The following is a 16,631-nucleotide window of genomic DNA, read 5'->3' on the forward strand; positions in this document are numbered from 1 at the left end:
CCCTCTTCTGGTTTAGTGTCAAAGATCATCTGTTCAGCACCTGCTGTGGCAAACAGACAGATAAAACCTGGAGAAAGGACACAGTACGCACCCCAAGACATTGTAAACATCGTCTGCAGTGAGGGATTTGATCTGATTGGCTTGCCACAGGTCACATGTGGAAGAGACGGCCAATGGCAAGGCTTGCCTGTGTGCTCGAAAGGTATTTTATGCTGTTTTCACACTTGGTTTGAATGCTTAGTCTGAACCTGATTTCAACTCCACCTCTTCCTCCAATGATGCATTTCAAGAGGTACAAAGAATTAATGCTGCTCTCTGAAAGCAGTTTCTTGAACTAAACTTCTAACTCTACTTCTAACTGCTAATTTAATAAATGTGTTGGATTTTAGCATGGGATAGATGTTGAATTTTGTTTTGAAATGAAAACTGGGTTAATGCCAAAACCCAATGTTGAATTCACTGAAAGTTCTAACACTGGACAGGCGTTGAGTTTTGATTCGAAATGAAAATCGGGTTGATGTCAAAACCCAATGATGGATTTATATCAACTTCAAAAATTAGGTTGAGCTCAAAACTCAACATTTGCTCAATGTCAAATGTCAACATTGGAGAGACGTCGCAAATACAGTTGTCGTCAAAAACGTTGGATTTACTTAAACTTCCACCACTGGACAGACATTGACTTTTGATTCAAAATGAAAATTGGGTTGATGTCAAAACCCAGCGTTGGATTTATATCAGCTTCCACCATTGAACAGATATTGAGTTCTGGTTAGAAATAAAAAAATGGTTAATTTTAAAACTTCCCCCATTGGACAGACATTGATTTTTGGTTGCAAATGAAAATTGGCTTCACATCAAAGCCCAACCTTTACTTGGATAGATGTTGAATTTTGTTTTGAAATGAAAACTGGGTTAATGCCAAAACCCAATGTTGAATTCACTGAAAGTTCTAACACTGGACAGGCGTTGAGTTTTGATTCGAAATGAAAATCGGGTTGATGTCAAAACCCAATGATGGATTTATATCAACTTCAAAAATTAGGTTGAGCTCAAAACTCAACGTTTGCTCAATGTCAAATGTCAACATTGGAGAGACGTCGCATTTTGGTTAGAAAAAAATACAGTTGTCGTCAAAAACGTTGGATTTACTTAAACTTCCACCACTGGACAGACGTTGACTTTTGATTCAAAATGAAAATTGGGTTGATGTCAAAACCCAGCGTTGGATTTATATCAGCTTCCACCATTGAACAGATATTGAGTTCTGGTTAGAAATAAAAAAATGGTTAATTTTAAAACTTCCACCATTGGACAGACATTGATTTTTGGTTGCAAATGAAAATTGGCTTCACATCAAAGCCCAACCTTTACTTGATGTCAACCTCCAACAAAAAAAATGCGGTTGACGTCAAAACTCAACGTTGTATTTACTTAAACTTCCACCATTGTACAGACGTTGACTTTTGGTTTGAAATTAAAATTGGGTTGACATCAAAACCCAACGTCGGATTTATATCATCGTCCATTCCATTGGACAGATGCAATTTAATGATTTTTTTTTAACTGATGATAAAATGGGTGAAAAAGGAGCACCTGTTTTTGAAGGAGTCATATTGTATATTTTTATTATTTATATTCCCCCCTGAGATCCTTATAGTTTGAATGAAAATGTTCTACCCTCTCTATGACCTTTATTTGATCCCTTTTTTTTTTGCTGCTGCTGCTTTTAAAGAAACAACCCATTCGTATGTATATGTATGTGTTCATAGCACACACATTAAGTTCTGTTATCTTAAAACATATCTCTTTAGATGTATTATGTAAAAATTCACTTCAATTCAGTCTTTCTGCTTTTTTCCCCCGCCTTTGCTGATGACCTCAAAAGGTCAGTTTTTGCTCTCAAGAGTTGCTATTCTCAAGACTTGTCGCCCTCCTAATTTGGGAAAAAACTGAACAGTGATAGAGCAGAATTCTAATTACATGCTGAGAGAGTCCATATCTGTCACCTGCAATGAAGGATTCATCTGATCTGGAGTTTTCTGAACCATTGTATCACACAAAAGCTGATCATCTTCAATATTGTGAATATGGAGCCATTTTAACCTGATAATATTAACACCTTCAAAATTTCATCCCGATGAAGAACATGTTCCTAGATAAATTCATGAACCCTCCAAATTGGAACTTTAAAACCTTAAATGTCACATAAAGACACATGCTTAAGATAAGAATGCCTGCATGCATGCATATGAATGCTAATTGTGTTTTTCACTACAAATAAAAGCAATAAGAATATTTTTTACTCCTGTTCATTATCAGTGATGACCTGTTCAGCACCAGCTGTGGCAAACGGGAGGATAAGACCTGGATCTAGGGTGTACAAACCCAAAGACTCTGTAGACATCACCTGTAGTGAGGGCTTTGATCTGATTGGCCCAGCACAGGTCATGTGTGGACCAGACGGCCAATGGCAGGCCTTGCCTGAGTGTCGCCTGAAAAGGATTACAGGTACATTAAAAGTCTGTGTGTTTGTGTATATATATTTTGTTTTTTTGTTTGTAGCTTTTTTAGACAATTTTCTATCCTCTCTATGACCTTTATTTTATCCTTTTTTTTTGCTGCTGCTGCTGCTCCTTTTTTAAGAAGCAACCCGTTCGTAAATGTGAAATGAGCAACAATGCTAAAAAGATTTAGCAATTTACTGTCATTAAATGCTCTTTTTCTATCCTCTCTATGACCTTTATTTTATCCTTTTTTTTTGCTGCTGCTGCTGCTCCTTTTTTAAGAAGTAACCCGTTCGTAAATGTGAAATGAGCAACAATGCTAAAAAGATTTAGCAATTTACTGTCATTAAATGCTCTTTTTGGACTGAGAAGAAAGTTCTTGTATATGTCGCCTGTGTGTTCTTTGTGTTCATAGCACACACATCAAGTTCTGTTATCTTAAAACTATGGATGCACGCTATTGGATTCTTGCCGATATCCGATATGCCGATATTTTCAACTCATTTTGGCCGATACCAATATATTTCCCTTTGTTTGGAAACAACACCATGCCTCTCCTGTGTAGAAATAATAAGCAAATTATTTTTTTTTTTACATTTTGGTTAGTTTTTAACAAACTTATTTGTTAGAATTAAATAAGCAATAATGAAGTTCTTTTATAATGACAATACATGAAAGCTTTGAAAATAACTATAAATAAACTATATATCAATCAATGCATTTTTTTTCTTCAAAAAGATGCAGTAGTAACCTTAACATTTTATTTTAAGATTTAACATTTGTAGATGGTCTAAAGCAAAGAGTTGTAAAAATTCTGATAATCTTTTAGAGCTCATAATTTGTTTAAAAAAGATACCATATTACACATTAATGAATAAATCAGCATATATAAAATCATAAAATTTACAAGTTTCATGTTTGTGATTTAAAAAAAAAAATTATGTAAGCTATAGCTTCTGACCTTTAAATCAAAACATACTCATGATTTTACACAAACAGAAACACAGTCTAAATGTTATTTGTGTATTTTACTTTCATTTTATTAGAAGTAGGCCAACAGTACCCCCTACGGAATTAAAACTCCTTACTGAGCAGGCATTAGGACCCGGGGGAGGCTGCCGCTGCACGTGCTATTACTGTTTACTTTATCACACACGGAACGGAACTTAGGTGCAATTTCAGTTTAAATGCAGCGATCCAAAACAGTGAATCTAATCTTGCTTCAAGAATGAGCCACACTGCTGATGTGATCTAATCGCTAGCACACCCTGAGCACATACGAGTTAACGTATTCCAATTATCGGCAATACATATCGGCATAATTTTTCATATCGGGCCGATGCCGATATGTACATTTAAAGCCATTATCGGCCGATAATATTGTGCATCCCTAATTAACACCTTCAAAATTTCATCCTGATGAAGAAGAACATGTTCCTAAACAAATTCATGAACCCACCAAATTGGAACTTTCAAACCTTGAATGTCACATAAAGACAAATAAACTACAAATAAAAGCAATAAGAATATTTTTTACTCCTGTTCATTATCAGTGATGACATGTTCAGCACCAGCTGTGGCAAACGGGAGGATAAGACCTGGATCTAGGGTGTACAAACCCAAAGACTCTGTAGACATCACCTGTAGTGAGGGCTTTGATCTGATTGGCCCAGCACAGGTCATGTGTGGACCAGACGGCCAATGGCAGGCCTTGCCTGAGTGTCGCCTGAAAAGGATTACAGGTACATTAAAAGTCTGTGTGTGTGTGTGTATGTGTGAGAGAGTGTGTGTGTGTGTGTATGTATATATAGTCTCAGAAATAAATATGGTACTTTGGCATATTGAATACAGCTTGGTTCTCTCGATATCCGATATGCCGATATTTTCAACTCATTTTGGCCGATACCAATATATTTCCCTTTGTTTGGAAACAACACCATGCCTCTCCTGTGTAGAAATAATAAGCAAATTATTTTTTTTTTTACATTTTGGTTAGTTTTTAACAAACTTATTTGGTAGAATTAAATAAGCAATAATGAAGTTCTTTTATAATGACAATACATGAACGCTTTGAAAATAACTATAAATAAACTATATATCAATCAATGCATTTTTTTTCTTCAAAAAGATGCAGTAGTAACCTTAACATTTTATTTTAAGATTTAACATTTGTAGATGGTCTAAAGCAAAGAGTTGTAAAAATTCTGATAATCTTTTAGAGCTCATAATTTGTTTAAAAAAGATACCATATTACACATTAATGAATAAATCAGCATATATAAAATCATAAAATTTACAAGTTTCATGTTTGTGATTTAAAAAAAAATTTCAACTCATTTTGGCCGATACCAATATATTTCCCTTTGTTTGGAAAACCCACCATGCCTCTCCTGTGTAGAAATAATAAGCAAATTATTATTTTTTTTAATTTTGGTTAGTTTTTAACAAACTTATTTGTTAGAATTAAATAAGCAATAATGAAGTTCTTTTATAATGACAATACATGAAAGCTTTGAAAATAACTATAAATAAACTATATATCAATCAATGCATTTTTTTTCTTCAAAAAGATGCAGTAGTAACCTTAACATTTTATTTTAAGATTTAACATTTGTAGATGGTCTAAAGCAAAGAGTTGTAAAAATTCTGATAATCTTTTAGAGCTCATAATTTGTTTAAAAAAGATACCATATTACACATTAATGAATAAATCAGCATATATAAAATCATAAAATTTACAAGTTTCATGTTTGTGATTTAAAAAAAAAAATTATGTAAGCTATAGCTTCTGACCTTTAAATCAAAACATACTCATGATTTTACACAAACAGAAACACAGTCTAAATGTTATTTGTGTATTTTACTTTCATTTTATTAGAAGTAGGCCAACAGTACCCCCTACGGAATTAAAACTCCTTACTGAGCAGGCATTAGGACCCGGGGGAGGCTGCCGCTGCACGTGCTATTACTGTTTACTTTATCACACACGGAACGGAACTTAGGTGCAATTTCAGTTTAAATGCAGCGATCCAAAACAGTGAATCTAATCTTGCTTCAAGAATGAGCCACACTGCTGATGTGATCTAATCGCTAGCACACCCTGAGCACATACGAGTTAACGTATTCCAATTATCGGCAATACATATCGGCATAATTTTTCATATCGGGCCGATGCCGATATGTACATTTAAAGCCATTATCGGCCGATAATATCGTGCATCCCTAATTAACACCTTCAAAATTTCATCCTGATGAAGAAGAACATGTTCCTAAACAAATTCATGAACCCACCAAATTGGAACTTTCAAACCTTGAATGTCACATAAAGACAAATAAACTACAAATAAAAGCAATAAGAATATTTTTTACTCCTGTTCATTATCAGTGATGACATGTTCAGCACCAGCTGTGGCAAACGGGAGGATAAGACCTGGATCTAGGGTGTACAAACCCAAAGACTCTGTAGACATCACCTGTAGTGAGGGCTTTGATCTGATTGGCCCAGCACAGGTCATGTGTGGACCAGACGGCCAATGGCAGGCCTTGCCTGAGTGTCGCCTGAAAAGGATTACAGGTACATTAAAAGTCTGTGTGTGTGTGTGTATGTGTGAGAGAGTGTGTGTGTGTGTGTATGTATATATAGTCTCAGAAATAAATATGGTACTTTGGCATATTGAATACAGCTTGGTTCTCTCACAGATAAATGTGGTCCAGCTCCATCATACCCTCATGCTTTCCCCAGAGACGAGTCCTCCACGCTGAAAGAGTATCCGTCCGGTGCTCGCATTCGCTACAAATGCAGTATAGGATACGGGCGGGTCAGAGGAAGTATCAATATACACTGCCAGAACGGCCAGTGGACAAACCTGCAGCTCCGATGTGAAAGTACGCCAGAAGACTTTTAACTTCATTTGCTCCCACTTTCTATACTGAAGAATCTAAGGATTATTAGTTGCAGAGAGAGCAACCAGACATTTGTGGTGTTTTCTTTAGTTTTCTTTAGTAATCATTTCATTATGTAATGCATTGAATAATATATTAATTTATCACATATGTGACCCTGGACCACAAAACCAGTCATAAGGGTACATTTTTCGAAATTGAGATTTATACATCATCTGAAAGCTGAATAAATAAGCTTTTCTTTGATGTATAGGACAATATTTGGCAGAGATACAACTATTTGAAAATCTGGAATCTGAGGGTGCAAAAAATCTAAATATTGAGAAAATCACCTTTAATGTTGTCTAAATGAAGTTCTTAGCGATGCATGTTACTAATCAAAAATTACGTTTTGATATATTTATGGTTGGAAATGTACAAAATATCTTCATGGAACATGATCTTTACTTAATATCCTAATGATTTTTGGCATAAAAGAAAAATCGATAATTTTGATCTATACAATGCACTGTTGGCTATTGCTACTAAATTTTTGTGGTCTAGAGTCACATATAATTTCATAATTTATTCATTTTTATTATATTACCTAGTTGTATCTGTTATTTGTCTTGCTCTTGCAATGCTTGCACTGCAAAAAACAATTTCTTTCTCAGTATTTTTATCTTGTTTTTCAGTACAAAGAATTCTGGAATCAAGATATATTTACTTGAGAAGCAAAATAACTTAAGATATTAAGTCCTGTTATCTAAAAAAAAGAGATCAAAATTAAGTGACTTTTTGCTTAGAACAAGAAAAATGTATATCTGCAAATGTGGTCAGAAAAATATATTTAATTGAATAAATTTTTTTTCAAGTGTTTTGATGAATTTTTCAGAAAAAATACTTAATCTAAAGTAATATAAATTTTGCTTCTCAAGTAAATGTATCTTGATTTAAGAATGTTTACTGTAGATATCTGTACTGGAAAACAAGACAAGTACTGAGGAAGAAAATCATTTTTGAAGTGTGCTATTGTTTAATCTTATGATTTTGTGGTTTTAAGGGATATTTGTCTTCTAGAGTTAGATAAGAGAGAATGTCTGCTTTTCAAGGTTATTAACATCACAAGATGATGATGTGAAGCAGTCTTTTTATTTTTTATTCAGTAATCTGATAAAATAACACTTGTTGGATTTATGCAGGTCATGGCTTTTCTGATGTGTTGGAAGAATCTAACAATTTGTTTATATCAAAAGGGAAGAAATGTGGATCTGCTGGAGAGATTTTCAATGGCCAGTTCGAGTACACAGGCGTGTCATTTGGAGATTCGGCTACAGCCGTCTGTCAAGAAGGGTGAGATACAGCAGTGCTTATAATACAAGTGCATTCTCACTTCTGTTTTTAGATGTAGAGGAGTTTGTTTCTTCACCAGATTTGGAGAAATCTAGCATTGCATCACTTGCTCTCCAATGAACCCTCTGCAGTGAATGGGTGCCGTCAGAATGAGAGTCCAAACAGCTGATAAAAACATCACAATAATCCACAAGTACTCCACTCCACTCCAGTCCATCAGTTAACATCTTGAGAAGCCAAAAGCTGTGTCTTAATGATGGATTTGTTTCTTACAAACATATAGCTTTTCACTTCACAAGATATTAATTGATGGACTGGAGTTGTTTGGTTTGGGGAACCAAAATGGTTCTTCTGTGGCATCACTGTGAAACCCCTGTTTTTAAAAATGCCAAAAGCCAAGATGCTGGTGTCATGTTATTAGACATCCACTTTTTTTTTTTTTATGGCTACATTAGGTATGAGCTGATCGGCCCAAAAGTGCAGATCTGCAGGGATGGAGGCTGGGACAGAAGGAGCCCTGTGTGTGAACGTAGGACTGTTTTCTGAGATTTTGTTCATGTTTTTGTTAATGTTGTATAGCTTAATTTCCAATATTGCAAACCAAATGCCTATGGATTTAGCTTGCTACTGTACACAGACACTACATCTGTCTCATAGATGGATGATATATGTGTGTTTTGCAGCTGTGCACTGTCCTCCACCTCCAGAGGTCAAGGGCGCTGAGATGTTTGACCCCATATATGACCATGTTCCGTTTGGTCACGTGTTGTCCTATCACTGCCGTACTGGAGCTCTGATCGGTGAGAGAGATATTTTCAATCAATGCATTTTTTTTCTTCAAAAAGATGCAGTAGTAACCTTAACATTTTATTTTAAGATTTAACATTTGTAGATGGTCTAAAGCAAAGATTTGTAAAAATTCTGATAATCTTTTAGAGCTCATAATTTGTTTAAAAAATATACCATATTACACATTAATGAATAAATCAGCATATATAAAATCATTAAATTTACAAGTTTCATGTTTGTGATTTAAAAAAAAAAATTATGTAAGCTATAGCTTCTGACCTTTAAATCAAAACATACTCATGATTTTACACAAACAGAAACACAGTCTAAATGTTATTTGTGTATTTTACTTTCATTTTATTAGAAGTAGGCCAACAGTACCCCCTACGGAATTAAAACTCCTTACTGAGCAGGCATTAGGACCCGGGGGAGGCTGCCGCTGCACGTGCTATTACTGTTTACTTTATCACACACGGAACGGAACTTAGGTGCAATTTCAGTTTAAATGCAGCGATCCAAAACAGTGAATCTAATCTTGCTTCAAGAATGAGCCACACTGCTGATGTGATCTAATCGCTAGCACACCCTGAGCACATACGAGTTAACGTATTCCAATTATCGGCAATACATATCGGCATAATTTTTCATATCGGGCCGATGCTGATATGTACATTTAAAGCCATTATCGGCCGATAATATTGTGCATCCCTAATTAACACCTTCAAAATTTCATCCTGATGAAGAAGAACATGTTCCTAAACAAATTCATGAACCCACCAAATTGGAACTTTCAAACCTTGAATGTCACATAAAGACAAATAAACTACAAATAAAAGCAATAAGAATATTTTTTACTCCTGTTCATTATCAGTGATGACATGTTCAGCACCAGCTGTGGCAAACGGGAGGATAAGACCTGGATCTAGGGTGTACAAACCCAAAGACTCTGTAGACATCACCTGTAGTGAGGGCTTTGATCTGATTGGCCCAGCACAGGTCATGTGTGGACCAGACGGCCAATGGCAGGCCTTGCCTGAGTGTCGCCCGAAAAGGATTACAGGTACATTAAAAGTCTGTGTGTGTGTGTGTATGTGTGAGAGAGTGTGTGTGTGTGTGTATGTATATATAGTCTCAGAAATAAATATGGTACTTTGGCATATTGAATACAGCTTGGTTCTCTCACAGATAAATGTGGTCCAGCTCCATCATACCCTCATGCTTTCCCCAGAGACGAGTCCTCCACGCTGAAAGAGTATCCGTCCGGTGCTCGCATTCGCTACAAATGCAGTATAGGATACGGGCGGGTCAGAGGAAGTATCAATATACACTGCCAGAACGGCCAGTGGACAAACCTGCAGCTCCGATGTGAAAGTACGCCAGAAGACTTTTAACTTCATTTGCTCCCACTTTCTATACTGAAGAATCTAAGGATTATTAGTTGCAGAGAGAGCAACCAGACATTTGTGGTGTTTTCTTTAGTTTTCTTTAGTAATCATTTCATTATGTAATGCATTGAATAATATATTAATTTATCACATATGTGACCCTGGACCACAAAACCAGTCATAAGGGTACATTTTTCGAAATTGAGATTTATACATCATCTGAAAGCTGAATAAATAAGCTTTTCTTTGATGTATAGGACAATATTTGGCTGAGATACAACTATTTGAAAATCTGGAATCTGAGGGTGCAAAAAATCTAAATATTGAGAAAATCACCTTTAATGTTGTCTAAATGAAGTTCTTAGCGATGCATGTTACTAATCAAAAATTACGTTTTGATATATTTATGGTTGGAAATGTACAAAATATCTTCATGGAACATGATCTTTACTTAATATCCTAATGATTTTTGGCATAAAAGAAAAATCGATAATTTTGATCTATACAATGCACTGTTGGCTATTGCTACTAAATTTTTGTGGTCTAGAGTCACATATAATTTCATAATTTATTCATTTTTATTATATTACCTAGTTGTATCTGTTATTTGTCTTGCTCTTGCAATGCTTGCACTGCAAAAAACAATTTCTTTCTCAGTATTTTTATCTTGTTTTTCAGTACAAAGAATTCTGGAATCAAGATATATTTACTTGAGAAGCAAAATAACTTAAGATATTAAGTCCTGTTATCTAAAAAAAAGAGATCAAAATTAAGTGACTTTTTGCTTAGAACAAGAAAAATGTATATCTGCAAATGTGGTCAGAAAAATATATTTAATTGAATTAATTTTTTTTCAAGTGTTTTGATGAATTTTTCAGAAAAAAGACTTAATCTAAAGTAATATAAATTTTGCTTCTCAAGTAAATGTATCTTGATTTAAGAATGTTTACTGTAGATATCTGTACTGGAAAACAAGACAAGTACTGAGGAAGAAAATCATTTTTGAAGTGTGCTATTGTTTAATCTTATGATTTTGTGGTTTTAAGGGATATTTGTCTTCTAGAGTTAGATAAGAGAGAATGTCTGCTTTTCAAGGTTATTAACATCACAAGATGATGATGTGAAGCAGTCTTTTTATTTTTTATTCAGTAATCTGATAAAATAACACTTGTTGGATTTATGCAGGTCATGGCTTTTCTGATGTGTTGGAAGAATCTAACAATTTGTTTATATCAAAAGGGAAGAAATGTGGATCTGCTGGAGAGATTTTCAATGGCCAGTTCGAGTACACAGGCGTGTCATTTGGAGATTCGGCTACAGCCGTCTGTCAAGAAGGGTGAGATACAGCAGTGCTTATAATACAAGTGCATTCTCACTTCTGTTTTTAGATGTAGAGGAGTTTGTTTCTTCACCAGATTTGGAGAAATCTAGCATTGCATCACTTGCTCTCCAATGAACCCTCTGCAGTGAATGGGTGCCGTATTCAACTGAAAGAAACAATACAGCTGGCTGTCGCAAAGTCATAATTAAGCTCATTTCTGTTCACTGTATTTCATTAAAATGAGCAGAACGCTATTTAGTATGTACTCAGACTAATTATTGTTGCAAAAGTAGCACTCTGATTTTTTTTTTTACAATTAAAGGGGTCATATGATGCTTTTTTAAAGATCATTATTTCTTCCAGAATGTGTGTAGAAATCTGCACATGGAGCGATGAAACAAACAAATATTCAACTGAAAGAAACAATACAGCTGGCTGTCACAAAGTCATAATTAAGCTCATTTCTGTTCACTGTATTTCATTAAAATGAGCAGAACGCTATTTAGTATGTACTCAGACTAATTATTGTTGCAAAATTAAAGGGGTCATATGATGCTTTTTTAAAGATCATTATTTTGTGTATTTGGTGTAACAGAATATGTTGACATGCTTTAATGTTAAAAAAAACACATTATTATATTTTCTGTTACTCTACAGCATTATGGATACTATTTTTATAGCTTGTTTTCGTTTTTTTTTTTTATATATACATATATATGAAAAATACAAAGAACATTCAGTGTAAAAAAAAAACAAGGAGAATGAGACCAGAAAAGCTTGGTTATTTAATTTGCACAAAATTGGCAGTAAGCAACTAACCTAATGTTACCAAAAGAAAAAGAGAAACAATCCATATATACTGTATGGCTACTTCTGTGATAAAGTGTGCTTTACCTTAAACTCTTAAAATAAAAATGGAAAGTGGTTAGCGTTTGAATGTTTCGGTATTTCAATCCCGTGTTTAGGGTTAGAAATGGAAAAACACAAACTACACGGGGTGGGGGAACACGTCGACACAGTTCAGTTCTGAGTATGTATGCATAGCGGGAACAGCAGAGATTAAACTTATTTTGAGGTATGAAAGAACTGTTTTAATGCTTAATCTTATGTAATTGAGTTGTTGATTTGATATTATATACTGTATATATATTGTATACAATCCACGGAAGAAAGTCGGCCATAGTTTATGACAGAAAGGTGATGTTATTTTCGGGTGATCTATTCTTAATATATTAGCAAAAAAAATATGTATTCATTTATGTCCTTAATATTTTACTCTCATAACTACTTTATGAATTATTTTTATGAATATCCTTGAGGCTATGCTATTCTGTTTAGCTAATCACGGCTGATGTCTGAGACTGCAGGCGAGTACACTACTTTTACAACGGCCTTGTAAAATGTGCAATTATAAATCAATATAAATGTATTTAATATTAGTATGACAAATATTAACATACACTTTGGTCATTTTTCTCAGGTATATAAATCTGGATAAAAAGATGAACGCCACAATAAAATATTCTGAAATAATAAAGGGATAAGTTTAGCTATAGGTGACAGTACTCTACTACATTGTGGATACTTTTATTATTTACTATTATTATTATTTACCTTTATTTGAATCTTACTTTTTGCTTTTGTGTTTCGGTGACTTTTTTTCTGTACACATGTAAAAAAATCAAAATAGACAACTTTAAGAACACCAATTTCTTTCATTTAAAAAGACAATACAAAATCCAGACATTTTTTACATGAGCATAAACAAATTTCAAGTGCAAATACCATTTCCCATTCCATGAAACATTGTGGCAAAGTAATTTTTTCTCTAACAAAAAAGACACTTTGAAAAAGAAAAATGGGGAAAAGATGGAAAGAAAAACAGACCAATAATAATAAAACAGCAACATGGATTGATCAAAACACTTAACATGGTTTGAAATGGGTTTGGTAGAGCAAAGACAAAGGGGAAATGATCAAAATAAAGCAGCAGTCACAGACCGCCAATGACATAGACGAGTTAAGAGTAGCTAATACGCTGCATTTCTTTTAGAGAACATTCAACAAAACATTGACTACTTTGCCACAAACTTTTCATTTCATGGCAATTGTGGCTATTTCACATATGACCCATCCCTTTTTTCATGGAAATATCCAACTTGCAGTGCTGCAACACATGACATGTTTAGTAGTAGACGGTGAGTTTTGGTTTCTATGAGTGGGGCAATATTGACATTTCACTTCTTCTTGGGTTAATCCAAGCTTTTTCTTTTATATCATATTTATACATTTAAACAATTATATTAGTGACCCATGTAATAGCTGACAAATGTACAAAATACCTAAAAAGTCAGTAACTGCTTCATAAAATGACTCTTGCAAATGTCACACATTCCATCCTCTTTAGTTCTGGATTCTATGATATAGTCTTAAAGGTTAACATTTTCGGTCCATAACATAAAAATAAAAATTGGGTGGGACAACCAAGTGTGTCTGTAGTTGGATTAACTTTAATTAAAAGAGGTTTGGATTAAACGCAAAGGTTACTGTTAAATGCATTTGACCTCATGTGGAGCCAGCGAAGTCAAAACCACAAAATGTTCTTTTTCCAGCACAGAAATAATCCCAAAACATTCTACGCAAGTATGTAAATGCAAACATTTTTAGCTTGTTTTAATTCATCGCCGTTTTCTGAAATGCGCAAGTACTATGTTGCATTCTGAGCACTGCATTAGCGTAAACCAGTGGTTCCCAACCCTGGTCCTGGAGGCACCCCAACACTGCACATTTTCCATGTCTCCTTAATCAAACACACCTGATTCAGGTCATCAGCTCATTAGTAGAGACTCCAAGACCTGAAATTGGTGTCAGAGAAAGGAGACATGCAAAATGTGCAGCGTTGGGGTGCCTCCAGGACCAGGGTTGGGAACCATTGGCGTAAACTACAGTGAGATTTGTCTTTTAGGTGAACTACTGAGATGGCGAAGAGAATCTCATTGAGCAAGTCAATGTATGTAATTAGCTTTCTGTTTTTTTTTTATTTCAAAAAGTAACTATCGCGCCCCCTTAAGTCCCGAAGACTGCATGAATGCAAGAGTGCATGTTTATATACAACTGGGACCATGTGTTTGCAACACATTGGCCGAGCGTTTGCATACTTGCATAGAGTACGTATCTGGCGATAATGTTTAAAGTTCGAATGGACCCTCTTTTGCGTCAGCCTTGGACATGAGCATAGCACAACGGTAAATACAAGGTCGGGAGAACAACTTGTGTTTGGACTTATCTTTCAGGCTCCAATTAGTCTACGTTTATTTCATATTTACAATATACAAAAAAAAAGAGAACAGTAAACTACCATTTTGACCAGTCCTTTTCTGTTTACATATCAAAACTGGGTATGGTTTGTCCTTCTCGTTCTTTTCTCACTTTATGTGAGGGGCTTTACCTATAAACACATTCATGAGGAATACTAACGGGTTCGTAATTAATACAAGAAACTCTCATAAATGTCGACACCCACAGGTTTATCCCGACACTTTTTGCACTTCAGGCACTTCTCACCAAGGTCCGGTGAAACCCAACACTTGTAACCCGTACGCTGCTACTCTTTGGGTCCTTACATAATGTGCAAAACAATCTCAAAACACTGTCGTTTCATCCTGAAATGTGGAGCGTGCCGTTTTTCTGTTTTTCCATCCGCGTCAACCTGTGGTTTACGTTTATCAGTGATTCGTGTCTGCATTATGAAAACATTACTTCCAACCTGTGAAAGAGTTTGGCCCCTCGACTGCTCTTCTCTGTAGGAAATGTATTGAATCGCATTAGGTAAAACCGAAGGCTTAAAGTGACGTTTCTGAAGAAGCAGCAATTGCATGTCCTGCAAAAACCTTCACAGAACTGTGTTAACAGTTTTAACAATACCAACCGACCTTTTCATCACCCCAGCCTTTCCAATAACCTACATGTCTCTTATGCCTCATGTTAAATTAACTTGAATATTAGGAAATAGACGAATATGCATTTGACAATAATACCATCCGAACAGGCAGACCTTAATAAAACATTACTGTTTCAACAGCATGACTTTTAGAGATTATATGTATGCTCTAGGAGCTCAAATATAATGCTTTAACATTGTGAAATGCTTGATATGAATTAGATCTTACCAAGAGCACACTAAAAGTACAGCTATACAAAAGATTTGTACATTTATTTTGAGAACTACGAGTTTACGAGAGCTGGAACTTGGGGAAAAAAGCCTATTTTTAAAGCACGATCACAGCTAGCTCCAGTTCGACAAATAGGTTTTCTTCTCTTTGACATGCTACAACTTTTAGTCTGTACAACACAATCAGGCGTGTTTAAACTCACGTCGCTCTTAACGGGGTTTGTGGGAACCACCCAAACCATCGTCTTCCTCTACGGGACGCCTCAGGACTGAGCGTGCAAACCACCGAACGAAAAAAATAAAAAACATCGACACATCACAGAACGGTGACCGACACGTAGAGAAAGGAAACACTTGAGTTTGGCTGGATACGACTGCGTTACATGTAGACTACACGGAAGCTTTTTTCCCCTCAGAGATGACTGACAAGAAAAAGAAAAGAAAAAGGTAAAGTGAAACATCTGCATAGTGTGATTGTGTGTGTGCTGTTGAAAATGTGTGTGTGTGTATATTTCCTTTAAATGTGTGTGTAGGATCCCGTTGACTCGAGGCCAGGTGACAGGAGGTGTGTGGAGGCAGATGGCGCTTTTGACTATTTGTACGGACGCAGGAAGGCGGAGACTTTGCTGTGAATGAGGCGTATGAAGGAACGCGGGAGCATCTCTGTGGAGTCCCGAGTTGAGTACTTGTAGTAATTGTTTGGGTGAGCCAGCACGTCGAACAGAGTTTTAATCAGTTTTTTATCCTGGCGAGAAACAAAAAGGAGTCAAATGGAATGAGACCTGGAATAAACGGTGTCATCATGCATGGAAACAAGTTTAAACAATCTTTCTATTACTTGAAACACAGTTTAAGGAAAAATCACACTTGGAGCAAATTACGGGTTTTCGATAAAGAGATGTAGTAAATGAGACTTGTGTCTTGGAAAACACATAAAAAAGTATCTTAACACATTCATTGCTGTTATTGCAAAGTTAGACTTCATTACCCTGCAAATAATTTTTTTTTTCTTGTTTTCCAGTATAAATATCTAAACATTCTTAACTGAAGATATTTTAAATTGAAAAGCGAAAAACGTAATTATTTTCAAAAAAAAAAACTATCTAAATTAAGTGAGCTTAAAACGAGAAATACATCTGCAAGTGGGGACAGAAAAGTAAACTTGTTTCAAGGGGAAAACTTATTTTTCTTACCCATTGGCAGATAATTTTTCTTGTTTTCAA

The 16,631-nt window shown here is 35.2% G+C and overlaps 2 protein-coding genes across 2 annotated transcripts in view; one reads left to right on the forward strand and one right to left on the reverse strand.

The window, feature by feature from the left end:
• The window catches only part of LOC107572745 (complement receptor type 1-like), a 13,331-nt gene extending 2,075 nt beyond the window's left edge, over nucleotides 1–11,256 (forward strand). The window contains exons 5-15 of the mRNA XM_016259180.1: nucleotides 17–202; nucleotides 2,323–2,511; nucleotides 4,061–4,249; nucleotides 5,893–6,081; nucleotides 6,207–6,392; nucleotides 7,646–7,742; nucleotides 8,198–8,271; nucleotides 8,426–8,566; nucleotides 9,403–9,591; nucleotides 9,717–9,902; nucleotides 11,156–11,256. Coding sequence (XP_016114666.1) covers nucleotides 17–202; nucleotides 2,323–2,511; nucleotides 4,061–4,249; nucleotides 5,893–6,081; nucleotides 6,207–6,392; nucleotides 7,646–7,742; nucleotides 8,198–8,271; nucleotides 8,426–8,566; nucleotides 9,403–9,591; nucleotides 9,717–9,902; nucleotides 11,156–11,256 — 1,727 coding nt within the window. The remainder of the gene's footprint in view (nucleotides 1–16; nucleotides 203–2,322; nucleotides 2,512–4,060; nucleotides 4,250–5,892; nucleotides 6,082–6,206; nucleotides 6,393–7,645; nucleotides 7,743–8,197; nucleotides 8,272–8,425; nucleotides 8,567–9,402; nucleotides 9,592–9,716; nucleotides 9,903–11,155) is intronic.
• A 4,618-nt stretch (nucleotides 11,257–15,874) lies between these two features.
• LOC107572746 (signal peptide, CUB and EGF-like domain-containing protein 3) overlaps nucleotides 15,875–16,631 on the reverse strand; it is a 50,775-nt gene continuing 50,018 nt past the window's right edge. Inside the window, exon 15 of the mRNA XM_016259181.1 lies at nucleotides 15,875–16,153. Coding sequence (XP_016114667.1) covers nucleotides 16,001–16,153 — 153 coding nt within the window. The 3' untranslated portion in view covers nucleotides 15,875–16,000. The remainder of the gene's footprint in view (nucleotides 16,154–16,631) is intronic.

The sequence above is a fragment of the Sinocyclocheilus grahami genome, unplaced genomic scaffold (genome assembly GCF_001515645.1).
Source record: "Sinocyclocheilus grahami isolate Dianchi unplaced genomic scaffold, SAMN03320097.WGS_v1.1 scaffold1807.1, whole genome shotgun sequence".
Lineage (NCBI taxonomy): Eukaryota > Metazoa > Chordata > Actinopteri > Cypriniformes > Cyprinidae > Sinocyclocheilus > Sinocyclocheilus grahami.